General features: G+C 45.7%; 1 protein-coding gene across 2 annotated transcripts in view; it reads right to left on the reverse strand.

Annotated features, from left to right (window-relative positions):
- MSH3 (mutS homolog 3) overlaps nt 1–16,069 on the reverse strand; it is a 298,610-nt gene that overhangs the window by 56,373 nt on the left and 226,168 nt on the right. For both annotated transcript variants that reach the window (XM_019516941.1, XM_019516940.1), the window contains exon 19: nt 15,733–15,890. In XM_019516941.1, the coding sequence (XP_019372486.1) occupies nt 15,733–15,890 (158 nt within the window). The remainder of the gene's footprint in view (nt 1–15,732; nt 15,891–16,069) is intronic.

Below are 16,069 nucleotides of genomic sequence, written 5' to 3' on the forward strand. Positions count from 1 at the left end.
TTTGCTCCCACCCTTGTGGGTGGAAGGGTTGGGCAGGACACAATTCGCTGGGGGAGGGGGGGGTGCTGCAGGCCAGATGAAAGCACCGGATGGGCTGGATTCAGCCTGCAGGCCATATTTTGTCCACCCCTTGTGTAGTATATTACTGAAGAGTCCTAATGGCAGGTGTAAATTCCCTGAATCTAGATTGGATGAACAAAGTGATTTTTTAAGCAAGTACATGGGCTACCTGGTTATCAAAAAGGTTGAGTCCATTACCCATGAAAGGGGCAACTTATTTAAATTACTTTAATTAGGGATCCAGATATAGACTGCTGGGATTTTGGCTTTGGCTTGGAATTAGACTAGACAAGCAGTAGTTACCCATGCCAAGTCTTTTGCTTCCTTGGGGGTTGGAGATTGATCCTCTCTCTGGCAATTGGCCTCCCTTCTTTACAGGAAAGACGGACTCTCAGAGCTGTGCTTTAAGACAACTGAGGTAGCCAGATCCTCTGTCCAGATATCAATGCTTAGGATGACAGTGCTGATGACAAGGCTGTCAATATTGATATCTGTCAGCATCTATTTTTTGGTATCTTTTCCCTCCTCAAACCATTCTATAGCAGGGGTGCTTGCATAACACTGACTCCTCTGATCAGACCTCACTGAGGTTTCTGTTGTGAGGGCTGATCTACCTTCAGGTACTGCTCTAAGCACAGTTTGAGCCTCACATTCCTCAGTTTCCAGATGTGGGAGAGAATGATGCCACACTGACTGTGCCCATCTATCAAAGGCACCAAACTATCACACAAAAGGTACTGTTTACAGATAAGGACACAGTGTCTGCTATTTTAAATAGTTGTGCAGCTTTTCTCCTTGAATAGGGGGACATCTCCCTGCTGTCTTTTTCTGTTTTTTCTTCTTTTTTTTCACCCCAACATCCAAATAAAAAGAGAATGTGAAAGTCAAGAATAAAAAGAGCAGTAATGTTTCTGCTCAAAATGGCTCTGACTAAGAAAGGCCTGAACAGGACCAGGTGGTGGCACAGGGCACATAACTGGTTCTGGGAGAGGCAGTTAATCAAAAGATTCTAGGCTTTTATGCATAAAACACATGTTTGCTTATGGTGGGATCAACAATGACACATACACAAAGAAAAACAAACTCATTCCTCTCTGAACAAGGTAAACTGCAATCTAATTTTCTCACAATCATTTTATGATGGTACACAGAAAATTCCTACCCAGCTATGAACTTGCCACTTGTTTTAAGTTTTTTAAAACTATTCAACTTTTCCCAGGGCGGCTGGGATTTGGAACCAATTTCCAAGAGAAGTGGTGCTCACTCCTACCCTGGGGGTCTTCAAAAGGAGGCTAGATAATCACCTTGCTGGGGTCGTTACAAAACCCCAGCATTGTTTCCTGCCCATGGCAAGGGTTTGGACTTGCTGATCTGCTCAGGTCCCTTCTGACCCTACCAACTATGAAAATATGAAACTTTTTAAAATAACAAAATCATGAATGATGACTTAGATATAGCCCTTTCTAACACTTGAGTCCTAAGTGCAGATCATAATCAGAAATTGTGTGAGATACAGACCATTGTTTGGGCCCTCTGTACCAATATGATTGGACCTGAAGGGCATGCAATTGGAAATCTTATAAAAATAGAAAAAATTATAAACTCAGAAATTATCAACTTGCTCATCCAGGCAGGAAAACCTATTGCCATGAACTGCCAAAAAAAAGAAACTAGCATTGTCATGATAGCCTATCATTCCTCAACCCTAAAAAACAGCACAGGTGGCAAACTCGTAAAGATCAGTGATGGCTGACAGATGACCTAAGAAAAATGGATTGGGAGCTTCACTCTAGACCAGTGATTTTCAATAAGGGATGCCTTGAGATTCTTTCACAGATGCTTTAGGATGCCATGTAATGTTAGTGCTGTTGGGTATGCAAACGTAACTCACAAGATAAACCCAAAGATTTCAAATATGAATCCACAGTGTTAAAACATTCTGACCTGCTGTGGTCTTTCTGAGTTCTTTGCAACAGAAAAATTGTTCTATTATAGATTTCATAGACATTAGGGCTAGAAGGGACCTTGGAAGATCATTGGGTCCAAACCCCTGCCCCAGGGGCAGGAAGTCAGCAGGGACCATAGGATCCCAGCAAGATAAACATCCATATGTCTTTTGAAGGTGTTCAAAGTAGGTGCTTGAACCACCTCTGGTGGCAGTCTATTCCAGACCTTGGGGGCTCGGACAGTAAAGAAGTTCTTTGTTATGTCCAGCCTGAAACAGTCATGGAGGAGTTTGTGACTGTTAGACCTTGTCATCCCTTGGGGTGCTCTGGTGAACAGACATTCCCTCAGATCCTGGTAAGCACCCCTGATAAACTTATAGGTTGCCACCAGATCACCCCTGAGCCTGCTCTTTTCCAGGCTGAGGAGTCCCATGGCTCTCAGCCTCTCTTCATAAGGTCTGTTTTCCTGACCTCTGATCATGCACGTGGCTGTCCTCTGTACCCTCTCAAACTTCTCCACATCCTTTTTGAATTGTGGAGCCCGAAACTGGATGCAGTACTCCAGCTGCAGCCTCACCAGGGCCGAGTACAACAGGAGAAAGACATCCTGGGATTTACTTGAGAAGCATCTCAAGCGGATGCAAGCAAGCATTTTGCCTGGCTGACTAGCAGCAGTACCACTTTGCAGGCTCATGTTCATCTTGTGGTCAATCATGACCCCCCAAGTCCCTTTTGTCCGTAGTGCTAGCCAGCATCCCACTGCCAAGCCTATAAGGATGCTGCAGATTTTTCTTCCCAAGGTGGAGAACCTTAAATTTTTTGGTGTTAAACACTATCAGGTTCTCATCCACCCATTTCCTGAGCCTGTCAAGGTCAGCCTAGATCACCCTCCTGTCCTATTATTTTTCTGTAATCAAAAAAAATGAGTGAAAACTAATGGCTAGCATTTTCTGAGGGATGGCTTCAGTCTAAAAAGGTTGAGAATCACTACTCTAGACCCTGGTGGACAGACAGAGTCCACATTACAGTAAATACTATTATTGGACACAGATGTTGAATTAAGTTCTCATCCCCTATGCAATGACCTTCTTTGACAGGGTTGGGATACTTATGGTAATTGTAACCTGCTACTGCTTCCACTATTCTTTTCAGGCAAAATACTTTAGTTTTCACAGATGTAAACTGGATCTCTTTCAGAAGCCCTTACATAAAACAAATAATAAAAGAGACCTGGAGAATGCACTGCATTTGAAAGCTTGTCCCAACATACAGTTGGCCTAATAAAAGGTATCGCCCACAAGAATCCTTGCTTCTTGCGTATTTACTGGATCACCACAACTACATCAAACCAACACTACAAAAATAATTAAGTCACGCTTAAAACAGTATTATTTTAATTTCAGCATCAATGGACATTTATGAAAGCAAATCATGAATCTTAGGAAGACTAATATGAGGGTTTGCTTGAAGCAAAAATTAAATCGATTTGTTAGATGGGATTTTCCAACACACATAAAGGACTTAAGCATTCAAATCCCATAGAAAGTCAATACAAGTTAGGTACTGAAATTCTCCAAGTCCTCTGAAAATTCTAACCTTAATACAATAAGCTTACTTTTAAAATATGATTGATTGTGTTCACCCTTGTGTTAAGCAAACAAAAAACAAAAGTAATCAAATTGTGCGTTAAAACTTCATGTATTCACCCCAACCATAGTAAGGGTATGTTAATCAATTTGGTAGAAATTACAGTTACTAAAGCTACATTTAAAAAAAGCACACACATACTTTGACTCATGCACAAGTTGTGTGGATAAACAAAAAAAAGACTTACATGTGAGCTGTAAGTCATCTGCTCAATATAAATATTTTTAATACAAGATACAGAACATATTTCTCTTTGGTGCTTGTCTTCAGGTAACCACTGATACATAAACAGCAAGAAAAATGCACTAAAACACTGAATGCTCTTTACCCCTGCAATTGCAATGGATCTGGCACATTTCTGCTCCACAGAGGGAGAGACTCCACAAGGTCATTTTCTCAAGGCTCAGCAAGTACTCATAAGAAGGTATTGGGGGTGAGAGTTGAACAGGGAACAAATCTTTCAGCTCCTACTGACCTGAAGCAGTTCTATTTCTGATACATTATATGGAAGATGGATTCTTTCCCCTCCTCTTTCTGATGCAGATATCACCTACACCCATGTGAAATACCTGAGCACAGGAAGCATGTTTATATGCCTAATAATAGGGAAGAATTGTTCCTATGTCACCTATGCCTGTAAGCAAGATGTTTGTTTTATTGTGCAATTTACCTATAGATTTACAATTTTGAATATAATGCAGTATTTCAAGTCAATTTAGAGAAGCTCTAATACATAACTGTTAACTAAATATAACCAAAAGAATAACCATAGCAGCAACCTTTCAATTTCCATGGAAACACTACTTAGAAGACAAGACAGGAGTTATAGAAAACCTCCTAAACACATATAAATTCACACAATCAAAGTGAAGTCTGCAAAAAGATACTGTAATGCACAATACTTCTTTTAAGGACAGCAGTATTATTCCTTTTGTTTCATGTTAATTTTCATCCTACAGACCTCTCAACATTGTTTGCTGTTGTTGAGAAAGTGCATGTGTGTGTGTGTTGGTGGAGTAGCAACATCTTCCAAAGCAGTACAAAGTTAAGATGGTCATGAAAATTTTCAAACTGACATATTTCTGGGACAGTATTTTTTCTCCAAAAAATTGAAAACATGGTAAAAAGACAATTTATATTTCCGGAGTTCAGGGAATTTGCTTTCTGTGGTGCAGTCTGTGGAAATGAAGACCTGGGCTCTGGACAGCAGTAACTTATGGAAAACACAGCATAAGAAGGAACAGCAGAAGCCCAAAGGAAGGTGAATCTGGGGGAAGACAATAATTAAACACCACTTACCACATCAGCCATTCCCCACTCATTGCAGAAGCCTAGACTGAATAAACTATGGTCGCCGGATACCTTCCCAACTGCTTGCATGATCAGCCCCAGTAATGCTGGGCGAAACAATTGAGGCAATGCCAGGTGGCAGCCTTCCAAGCTCCTCAGCGTCTCTTCCCTCCTCTCTGGCTCAGAAGGTAACCATGGCTGCAGTGCAACAAGGGACTAAGTTCTACTAGTTGGTGAACTTTTGAAGCCTCAAAAGACTCCTGGGTACTGAAGCTGATTCATTTAGTCTGGTATCTGTTCTTGTTACAGTTTTTGATCTGTGACAGTACGTTGGGAAACTCTCCAAAAGTCCAAGATACACCAAGTCTCTTCCTTTCTGAACTAAGAACTAGCATACTACTGAGCTTATAAGATGAAAAAGGAGCAGGATGTGGGCAAAGAAGGATTTCAGCTATGAAGGATCACTTTAAATACTCAGGACCAAATATGGAAGACTACAGAAAAGCACTGAGACCTTTCCTCTTCTTGTAACAGAGATGAGCACAAGAAGCTACTCTCAAGGAGAAGAAATGCAATTACCACATGACTAGCACAGTGACCTCAACTGTGCTTGTAAATAGCTAGATATTCAGACAATAGAGCACATGCACACAAATATGCAATGTTTGCCTGTAGCTTCACAAGCAGTTTTAGTGGGCAATTTGTATGCAATCTAAGGCAAATATGATATTCAGACACAAAAATCAGATAAATTCAAAATATCAAACAACTAGAGCATGCCAATTATAAAGCGAAATCCAACCAGTTTTAATATTTTAAAAAGTCAATTGACCAGGGAAGCAAAACAATTTTATAAGATAGGTAATTTAGAACACGTCTGCATTATATAACAATGGGCCCAATTTAGAAACATACCCAAAATTGCCTTCAGGACATATTTAGAACTTAGCTAGCAGGCCTGTGCGAAGCAGCAAGTATTTGCTTTGGATTTGGATTCAGCCGATTAGGAGGGACAGTGATTCAATTTGGTGATCCGAATCACCATCCTGATTCAGTTCAGCCAATTTGGATTCAGAGATTCAGCGCCAATTTGGAGATTCGGCCATAGAATATAATGGGAAATCACTAAAATACCTATAACATTGTCATTTTTTTTGCAGATTCAGATGAAAAAAGCAGGGATGGTAGCCCTTTCTGAGGGCATGAAGCCTGCCACATTTCAAGGAAATAGGTGCAGGGGTTTCTGTGAAAGTGCACCTCAAGATTTGAAAAGCAAATTAAAAAAGCAAATAGGTGCAGAGTGAGGAGACACTGGTTGGTGGACAGGACAGGTGTTCCCAGGCAACTGTGGCCAGACCCTGCCACACCTGGCTGTGGGATGCCCAAGAGGACAAGGGGTCGCAGTGCAGTGGCTCTACATTCTCGGTGAGATAGGTAGCCACCGAGGCTTCCACACTACCTACCTGATGGTGTCGTCTGGTGCCACTGGACCCCAACAATGAAACCATGCCCTTGGCCCACACTAGCAGTGGTGGAGGAGATTGGCTTCTGGTGAGAGTGCTGGCAAGGGAAAATGGATCCCCCTCTTCCATGTTCCCCTGCCTCTGCCCTTCTGCCTCCCTGACTGTTCACCAGCACCCCTGTCCAGTTATCAACTGTTCTGCTGTCGCAGATGCTCCCCTTCATCCTTGGGTCGCACATGCCCACCAGCACGTGGACTGTACTGGACCACAATGGATCTAGCCATATTCTGATGCCCTCCTTCAGCTGCTTCACCACTGCCTGCACCTCTGGTGAAAGTGGCTTGCTCCAGCTAAGAACATCAATCCTCTGGACCTTCTCCATTTTATTTTCAAGCTCCTTCACTACGGGGATCACTTGGCTAAGGAGGGCATTGCCAGTGCTGAGGCTCTTGGTGGCTGTGAGGAACAGCTTGAGGGCCACCAAGATCTGGGAGATGGTATCCCACTCCATTTTGTTAAGGGGGCCACTGATTCCAATCTCCCCATGGGATAGTCTTCTGTTGCTCGATCAGCCTTTTGAGCATCAGGTATGCGGAATTCCACTGAGTCTCCACATCCTGCATGATTTTGTGCTGTGGGATGCTCAGTTCTCCTCGTTTGTCCTGCAGCATCTTGCCCCTCTTGATTCTCTGATGGAAGTAGCCCACCGCCTTCCTGCATTTTGAAATGAGCTGGCTGGTTGCGACAGTGCCCTCACCGGTAGCCCGGTCCCTCTCCAAGATGTCCCTGACTATGAGGTGGAACTTGTGTGCCACACAGACATGCACTGCCTTCACCATATTGGCCCTGTTGTCAGTGACCATGAACCCACAGGTGAGCTTGCCCTGCCTAACAAGCCACCCCTGCACCATGCGGTTCCTGGCCACCATAATCTCCCTTGCTATGTGGGACTCATCCATCACCTCTGCTTGAAGGAGAGCCCACCAACACCCTGGCTGATAGCAACAGTGCCCTGTGAGGGAGAAGTAGGCATGATCTCCACCCCAGCTACTCCAGATGTCCAAGGTGAAGTGGAAGGCTACCTGCGGACCTGCCTTCCACAGCTCCTCCCTCAAGTACTTCCTGTATGCCTCATACAGGGAGGGCACCACCACTCTGCTAAAGGTGGTACCTGCAGGCACTTGGTACGATGGGGCCAAGAGCACCATAAGTCTCCTCAACCCTGGACATGCAACGAAGGAAAAGGGCTGGCTATCCAGAGCAAGCATTTCCCCAGTGCTCTGGGTGACCTCACTCACCTTTGGAACGCTCCCCACTTTGTCTCCACCTTTCCCCCACTGGTCCAGGGTGGCCTGCCTCTGCTTCTTGGGGACAGCGGCTTTGGAGCAAGAGGGGGACTTCTTTTTGGGCACACTCCCACTAGTGCCAGGCTGAGGAGGAACAAGGGCAAGGGGTGCTACCTCCTGAGATACAGCAGCATTGCCATGGTGGTGAAGTGTTTCACCTCCTTGCCCTGGCTGATCTGCCTTCAGCAGTGAAGGCAGGTAGCATACCTGCGATCATTTGCCACCTCAAAATGATCCCACACTACACTACCCACCCGCTTCTGGGTTGAGGGTGGGGATCCTTCCTTATCCCCCTCATCACCAGGCAGGGGCACAACAACAGGAGGAGCTGACCCACCTGCCTCCAGAACCTCCTCTGAAGTGCCTTCCAGAGAAGGAGACCTGCTTCTAGGGGAACTCTGAGCGGTGTGGAGCACAAACTCAGATTCCCCTTCCTTCCCCAGAATTTCCTTCGCTATGGCCCTCAGCTCCTTTGCTTTCAGATCCAGCTCCTCCTTTGGCACGGGAAAGCTCACGCTCGGAACTGAAACTGGGGCAGAGAATGTCATGCTGCTGCTGGTTAGCAGTGGTGGTGCAGGTGCAGGCACAGCCACTGCTACCACCTCCTTGCTCCCTCTAGCAGCAGAAGACTCATTGCTGTCAGGAAAGACGGTGCATCTCTGTATGGGGCAGGGGGAACTTGCAGCTCTCCCTCTGCCCCCTCTCTCTCCCTTGCCAGAAGACCTGGCACTTGCCTTTCCAGCACACGTGTGTGTGTGTGTGTCACTGTCAGGGAAAACACAGATTTCTTTTTGCCGGGGGGGGGGGGGGGGGGAAAAAAAAAAAAAAAGAAGAGGGGGGAAAAAAAAAAAAAAAGAAGAGGGGGGAAAAAAAAAAAAAAAGAGGAGGGAGGGAAAAAAAAAGGGATTTTGGGGGAAAAATGAGTTAAAAGGAATGGACAGGGATAACAATAGGGATTGTAGGCAAGGGTAAGTAGGAAAGGATTGTATACAACTTACAAGAAGAGAGACTGGCTAGCAAGAGACTAGCAAGCCAGAGCCTTTCAGATGCTGCTGCTCCAAGAGAGAGATCACAAAAGGCACAGATCACTTGAGACACAGCTTTGTATGTTGGTTTTACATCTCTCCCCCACAGCACTGTGATTGGAAGGGAACTCAGAGAAAGATAAGTCACTGGCCAGCGACAGATGTCAATATCAGAGCAGCCTTCTCCCCACCATCTCAGCCTTTTCCATACGTGGAAGATCACCCCATCCCCCTCCCTCTTCTCAGTTTCTGTTTGCTGCAAGCCTTCCAAATCTCCGTGAATCGATTCGGAGGCTTCCGATTCAGTTCAGACCTTTTAATGTGTCTCTTGATTTGATTTGGATTTGGAGATTCAGCTGCCGAATTGGGCCAAATCTCCTCTGAATTGAATCAGCTACCGAAGCTTCGCACAGCCCTAACAGCTAGTTCCCTTCCACCTCACTAATTGTAGTAATATTGTAACAAAGTCATGGGGCAGTTACCTACAATACTATTGCAGGAAGGCCACAATCAGATTGAAAACTATTCTGCTAAACACTGTATGAACCCAGAGTAAATGGATGGCCCTAGTTCCTAAAAATAACAACACAATGGAGTCCTATTCAGTTACATTATCAAGCAGTTAAGTGTCCTACAACATGCAAGGTAAATATTTCGGCTTATGGTACTTTTATAAATTGAAATGGCTGCCCCAGATTTTTGGCTACCTACATTAAGCAAACTTAGTCTTTTTCATGTTTCTCTTTTTTCTCCCCCTTTACACTCATACTAATTCAGTTCTCACTATATTTGGCATACTGTGTTCTTTTTAATATTTTGCTTAATTAGTTTTGAACCAATTAGTCTGCTCTTGATTATCAACATAATGGCAACAGCTAAAACAATTTTAATGTATTCTTCTGGTGTTCATATTTCAGTTTTTGGTATATTTCAAAGTAAATGAAGAATGCCATTTCCAGCTGAATCTGCAAAACTAATTTAGATAGAAAACAAGTGATTCCCAGGGTTAGAACTTGATCAAGATATCTAATTAATGTGTATACTCCTACAAAAGCCCATGGAATTTTTAATAACAGTCAGATAATGCAGTCAGCTCAGCATCTTATCTAAAAGACAGGACTTCCAACAGAACAATGCTCCCTAATAGCAATACCTGAAACCACAGAGCACTGGGGCTACATTGACTCAAGAGGAAAAACAGGGAGCTAATGAGGAAATCTTTCTGTTTCCTGTTCTAACCCTTTCTTGGCGGTCTCCCAACCAAGTACTGACATAGTCCAATCCTGCTTAGCTTAAGCTATGACAGGATCACAGCCCAAGGTGTCAAGGCTGCTAGTGGAAAATATTTTATAAATACAGATCCATGCAAAAACATAATGCTGGAGAAAACTATGTGCAATCAGAGCAATGCACTGGAAAACAAGATGAAATTCAGACACATTCCATGTGAGGAATTCATACTGTGACAGAAAGGGTGTTCACTTCACTAACTCCCTAATTGCCACATAGCATGGCACTAACAAATATTGATGGTGATGCATTTCTCAAGTTCCCTGCAGAAATAACCTGCCACAGTGCTAGCCAAATACAGGTGAAAGAATGGGAGTAGAAGTGCACAAGAACAGGTTGGAAGCAGGAAAGAACACTCTTCTGTATCAGATTTTACATCAGTGTGAATATTATAAGGGTGCAAGTATTCAGAAAGCAAAAAAAAAAAAAAAATCACCTTTAAAACACTGTCAACATTGAATTATGTGATCAATGTAATAAACAGCATGTCTTACAAATCTTCACATCCCATCAGTAAAGACCTATTCAATTGATTAATAACGGTAAACAAAGGTTATGGACAAAAAAAGCAGGAAGAAAACAGCTAATATATATTCTGATATTTTTTTAGTCCCAGTTAAATTCTTATAAATTAACACATGGCTTTCTAATTCGTTAGACTGCTGAGCATTAAAACATACCAAAGTGTGCATCTGTTCTTTACAATTATGGCACAACGCAGTATACAACGTAACATTTTGACATAATAAAAATAAGTGATAAGCAGGAGCCGGATATTGTTTAACACTTAGATACCGCAGTGAAAGGCACAGTATGGGAATATATATATATTCTGTATTTACTGAACAGTAGATTATTGCTCAGGTTAATTTTCACAGAGAACATATTCCCAGATAAGAATTCTGAGAAAGAGAGACAGACAGACAGACAGACAGACAGACAGACAGACAGACAGACAGACAGACATTCAAAAAGCCCAAACTGATTAAATCTTTGCAGGTTAGTGTAACCTCTATAGAGTGAACCAATTTGCAAATGAACAGTCGTTCACTTTTGATTCGGAAACGCAGGCACATGCCTGCAATAGCTCAGACTAGAAGCTGTGAGGGTAGAAGCTCTAGAAGCTGTTAGAGCAGGGGTGGACAAAATGTTGCCCACCAGGCCATTCTACCCGGCCCGCAGGGCCCCTAAAAAATTTAGAAAATTAATATTTATCTGCCCCTGGCTGCCTGTCATATGGCCTTCAATGGCTTGCCAAAACTCAGTAAGTGACCCTCTGTCTGAAATAGTTGCCCGCCTCTGTGTTAGAGCGAGCCCCCCACTGCAGGGAAGCTGTGCTGTGGGGGGGAGGGGGGACATGGCCAGGCTGAGTATGATTGGGGAGGGGTTTAAATCCCCACCCTGGCCTTCAGGGACCCAGCCACAGTGTGCCTGGAGGGGGAAACAGCCCTTGTCAAGCATTTTCCACCCCCGCCTTCACCGTTTGAGCAGCAGCAGGTGTGGCCTGCCCTGACAGCAGCATGAAGCAAACGGAGATGGACATTTAATTCCCCACTCCATTCCTTGTCCCACAGGCATGGACCCAAGCCAAGGTCTACCTGGCCAGGATAGAGCAGCCTGTGTCAGGGTCTCCCCCAACCTCACTGCTGCAGCATCAGGGGCAGAGGTGTAGCCAGGCACCAGCCCGGCATAGCTCGAGGCAAAGGGGGCAGGAGGGGGTTTATTCCTCCCTCCCCTCAGGAACCCAACTGGGGTCTCCCTGTTAGGCATTTCCCTCCCAACTTTGTTGCTGGAGCTGCAAGGGGCATGGCCAGCCTTGGCAGTAGCCTCAAGCCAACGGGCGAGGGAGGAGATTTAATATCCCCTCCCTGCTCTGTCCCAATGGCGTGGACCTGAGCTGAGGTTTGCCTGGCTGGGGCAGAGCAGCCTGTGTAAGGGTCACTCTGCACTTGGTGCTGCTGTGGCAGGGGTGGGGGTGTGGCCGCAGGCTGGCTGGCATGGCCCCTGAGGTGAAGGAGGTAGGGAGGGGGTTTATCTTCCCCTCCCTCCCCGGGGGACTGCAGCTGGGGTCTGGCAGCCTTGGCTGCCTCCTCCACTGCTCACACCTGGCCAGGCAGACTCTGGCTGGGGTTCCCTGGGGGAAGAAGGGACGGAAGGGGGAATAAACTCCTTCCTATCCCCTTCGCTTCAGGGGGCCGTGCTGGCCAGTATCTGGCCATGTCCCTGCCCCTGGACTGGTGAGGTGGGGAGTGACCTTGACAGGGCAGCAGCCCCTGTGATGGTGTCCCAGGGAGTGCAAGCCTCTTCCCACTGTGGGGGCCATGCTGCCACAGATTGTACGGGGCAAGCAGTGGTGGTGGTAGAGGGGGCTTGGGGAGCTATGGCCACCCCAGAATTCAGCTTTGTCCCTGTAGCCAACCTTCCAAGTCCTGCTGCCACTCATCCCATAAAAGCTGCAACAGCTCTGCTCACCACACTCTCACTCACAGCACAGTCCTCCCCACTGGGAAGGGTCTTGTGCTCCCTGGGACACCATCGTAGGGGACTGCTGCCCCATCAGGGTTGCTCCCCCATCACTGGTCCAGAGGAATTCATAGATTTCATAGACTTTAGGACTGGAAGGGACCTCATAAGATCATCAGGTCCAGCCCCCTGCCCAAGGGGCAGGAAGTCTGCTGGGGTCAAATGATCCCAACAAGACAGGCATCCAAGTGTGTCCTAAAGATGTCCAGAGTAGGTGCTTGCACCACTTCCGGAAGGGAGTCTATTCCAGACTCTGGGGACTTGAACAGTAAAGAATTTTTTTTTTTTTTTTTTTTAATGTCCAGCCTAAAACGGTCTTCCCAGAGTTTGTGACCGTTAGGCATTTTCTTCCCTTGGGGTGTCCTGGTGAACAAACAGTCTCCCAGTTCCCAGTGCACACCCCTTATATACTTATAGGCTGCCACCAAGTCCCCCCTGAGCCTTCACTTTTCCAGGCTGGAGAGTCTCATGCATCTCAGCCTTTCCTCATAAGACCTGTTCTCTTGTCCTCTGATCATGCGTGTGGCTCTCCTCTGGATTCTCTCAAGCTTCTCCACATCCTTCCTAAAGTGCAGAGCCCAGAACTGAATGCAGTACTTCAGCTGCAGCCTCACCAAGGCCGAGTACAGTGGGAGGATGACATCCTGGGTCTTGCTTGAAATGCAATGATAAATGCAAGCCAGGGCTTTGCCAGCTGCAGTATTGCACTGTTGGCTCATGTTCATCTTGTGGTCAATCATCACCCCCAAGTCTGTTTCGGTCATGGTGCTAACAAGTGTAGCACTACTGAGCCTATAGGTATGATGTGGATTCTTTTCCCCGAGGTGGAGGACCTTGCATTTCTCAGTGTTGAATGCCATCAGGTTTTGATCCACCCACCTTGCGAGCCTGTCCAGGTTGGCCTGAATCGCCAGCCTATCCTGTAATGTGACCACACTTCCCCATAGTTTGGTGTTATCAGCAAATTTAGCCAGTCTGTTTCTGATACCTGAATCCAGATAGTTTATAAATATGTTAAAGGATACTGGTCCAAGTACGGAGCCCTGGGGGATGCCACTGGTGAGCATGCGGCCATTAAACCAATTAATCCCTCCCTGCCCCCCATCGCTGTTTGCTTTAGGCTGCTGCCAAGGCTGGCTACACCCCCTGCTGCTCAAGTAGCAATCAAGACAAAATGCCTGACAGGGGCTGCTGTGCTCCTACCTGGCAGACCCCAGCTAGGGTCTGTGCTGCTGGGACAGAGGAGGGAGGGGAGTAATAAACCTCTTCCCTGCCCCCTTTGCCTTAGGGACCCAGTGTCTGGCCACACCCCCACTAGGGCACAGAGGAGTGGGGCGAGTCCTGCTCTATTGAAGCAGACAACAGCCCAGGGCTAGAAAGCATGCTGGGATGGTGGGGCACTCTGATTTAACTTAAACCAGGAAGGGGGTCTGGGAGAAAAGTTCCATAAACCAGTTTGACCCAAATCAGTTAAGTCTGATACTACATTCAACAAGGTTTATCTCAAATTGGTTTCAGCCATTTTGAAGCTGGTTTATGTGCACTCAACTTCTGTTCTGTTACAAGTTTAAACCAGCTTCTGATCACTTAAACTGGTTTATGTGAACTTCTCTTCCTAGCCAGAGACAGAGGGAGAGAGAGACAGAGATTTCTAATCTGGCAACATGTAGAGACAATTCTAATCTGGAAATATTTTCTCTGTGAAAATTAACCTGAGCAATAATCTGCTGTTCAAGCTCAAACAGTTTCAGCAATGACCTTTTTCGGTGCGTGACAGGAAGAAAGGAAAGAAAGAAATTAAAAGTGTCAGCAGGATGTTTCTTCTTTAAGGCTATACAAGACAAAAACCTTTGGAGGTTGTTAATACTCTTACAAATTCATTCAGTGCTGTTACTTATATGAATCTGTGACCTGTTGTGTGAACTGAAGTGAAATGATTTTTTTAATTACAGTAAGCTCAAATTCCAGTGGCATAGGAGGAAGGTATGGCATAATATTTGCAGGACTAAATTTTGAGTTTTTACAACTAAGCACCTACCTCTTTACTTTGGCTCCATTAACTTCTCTGCAATTAGCAATTACATAACAGCTAGAAAAACTGGGCCACTTCACTGTCTAAATAAGGATTCAGCTACACAGGTTTCCCCTCGATTTATGTGGGTTCTTTATATGCAAATTCGCTCACATGCGATGAGCATATTTAGACCCATCATTCATTATATGCGAGGTAAATTCGCTCTTATGCAATCAGCATAGATGCCTCCCGCCCAAGCAGGTAAGTCTATGGAGGAGGGGAAAGGGCCATGGCCCCACTCACCCCAACCCCAGCTGCAGCGGCCCCAGGATTGGCTGGCAGTAGCCGCCTGCAGCTGCTGGGCTGCACTGTGCTCCACCTGTCCCCCCGTGCCTGGGCTCACCCCAGCTCCTAGGCTGTGCCATGCCGTGGTGCAAGCAGTTGGTGTCAGCTGCTCCCAGGGCCACTCCAGCATGGGCTGGGGTGAGTGCAGACAAGCGGAGCCCCGGGCAGTGCAGGATGTAGCACTCACCACAGCCCTGACTGCAGCGACCCCAGGAACAGCAGACACCAGCTGCCTCCACTAGGGCACGGCACAGCCCAGGAGCAGAGGTGAGTGGGGACAGGCGGAGCACACTGCATCCCAGCAGCTGCAAGCAGCTGGCACCAGCCACTCCTGGGGCTGCTGCAGCCGGGGCCGGGGTGAGCACTGCTCTGTTCCCTGTGCCTTGCAGCCTGCCTTGCGTAGCACCAGAGGCAGCACCCCTCCCCGCACCCCTTCCCTAGTCCCAGCCTCATTCCCTCCTTCTCTGCCATGGGAACCTATCCCTATTTCTTACATTGTAAAGTGGGTTTGCTTTATGCAAATTCGATCTATGTGCTGTTCTCTGGGAACACATGCACACAGCATAAATCGAGGGAAACCTGTAGGCAGCCATGAATTGACATTGAGGTCAGTTATTTTAATGAGAAGAAAACAAGGTGAATTTAGAAAGAATACAGTTTAGAAAAATGTAACTGAAATTACAAGTTGTGAGCTAAAAATCTAAAACTACAGTTAGTGTTTTAAAAACTGTGTCCCAGTATTTCTTTTTCCTGAAGTATATATAAGAAGTTTTCATAGATTACCTGGTAAAAATACCATCCACAATGCCGACTGCAGATTCCTCTGCAGGAACATAAGAACCAATCTGCGCCATGACTGTGATCAATGCAACTTGCTTTATGTAGGAGCTCTTTCCACCCATGTTGGGTCCTGTAATAATCATGACTTTTTCACCATCTCCCTGGAAAATGTAAAAGAGCTCTTAAAATACTTTACTGACATGAAGTTTTCATTAATGTTTATAATTATATATACACATACCTACACACACATAAAGCTTGAACAAGATATAAATGAGCCAACTTCTGCCATTTATTTGTATGCTGGTGTATTTGTAAATAAGTGTGGCTAGGTGAAAAA

The sequence above is a fragment of the Gavialis gangeticus genome, unplaced genomic scaffold (assembly GCF_001723915.1).
Source record: "Gavialis gangeticus isolate Ggan-Ray unplaced genomic scaffold, GavGan_comp1, whole genome shotgun sequence".
Classification (NCBI taxonomy): Eukaryota; Metazoa; Chordata; order Crocodylia; family Gavialidae; genus Gavialis; species Gavialis gangeticus.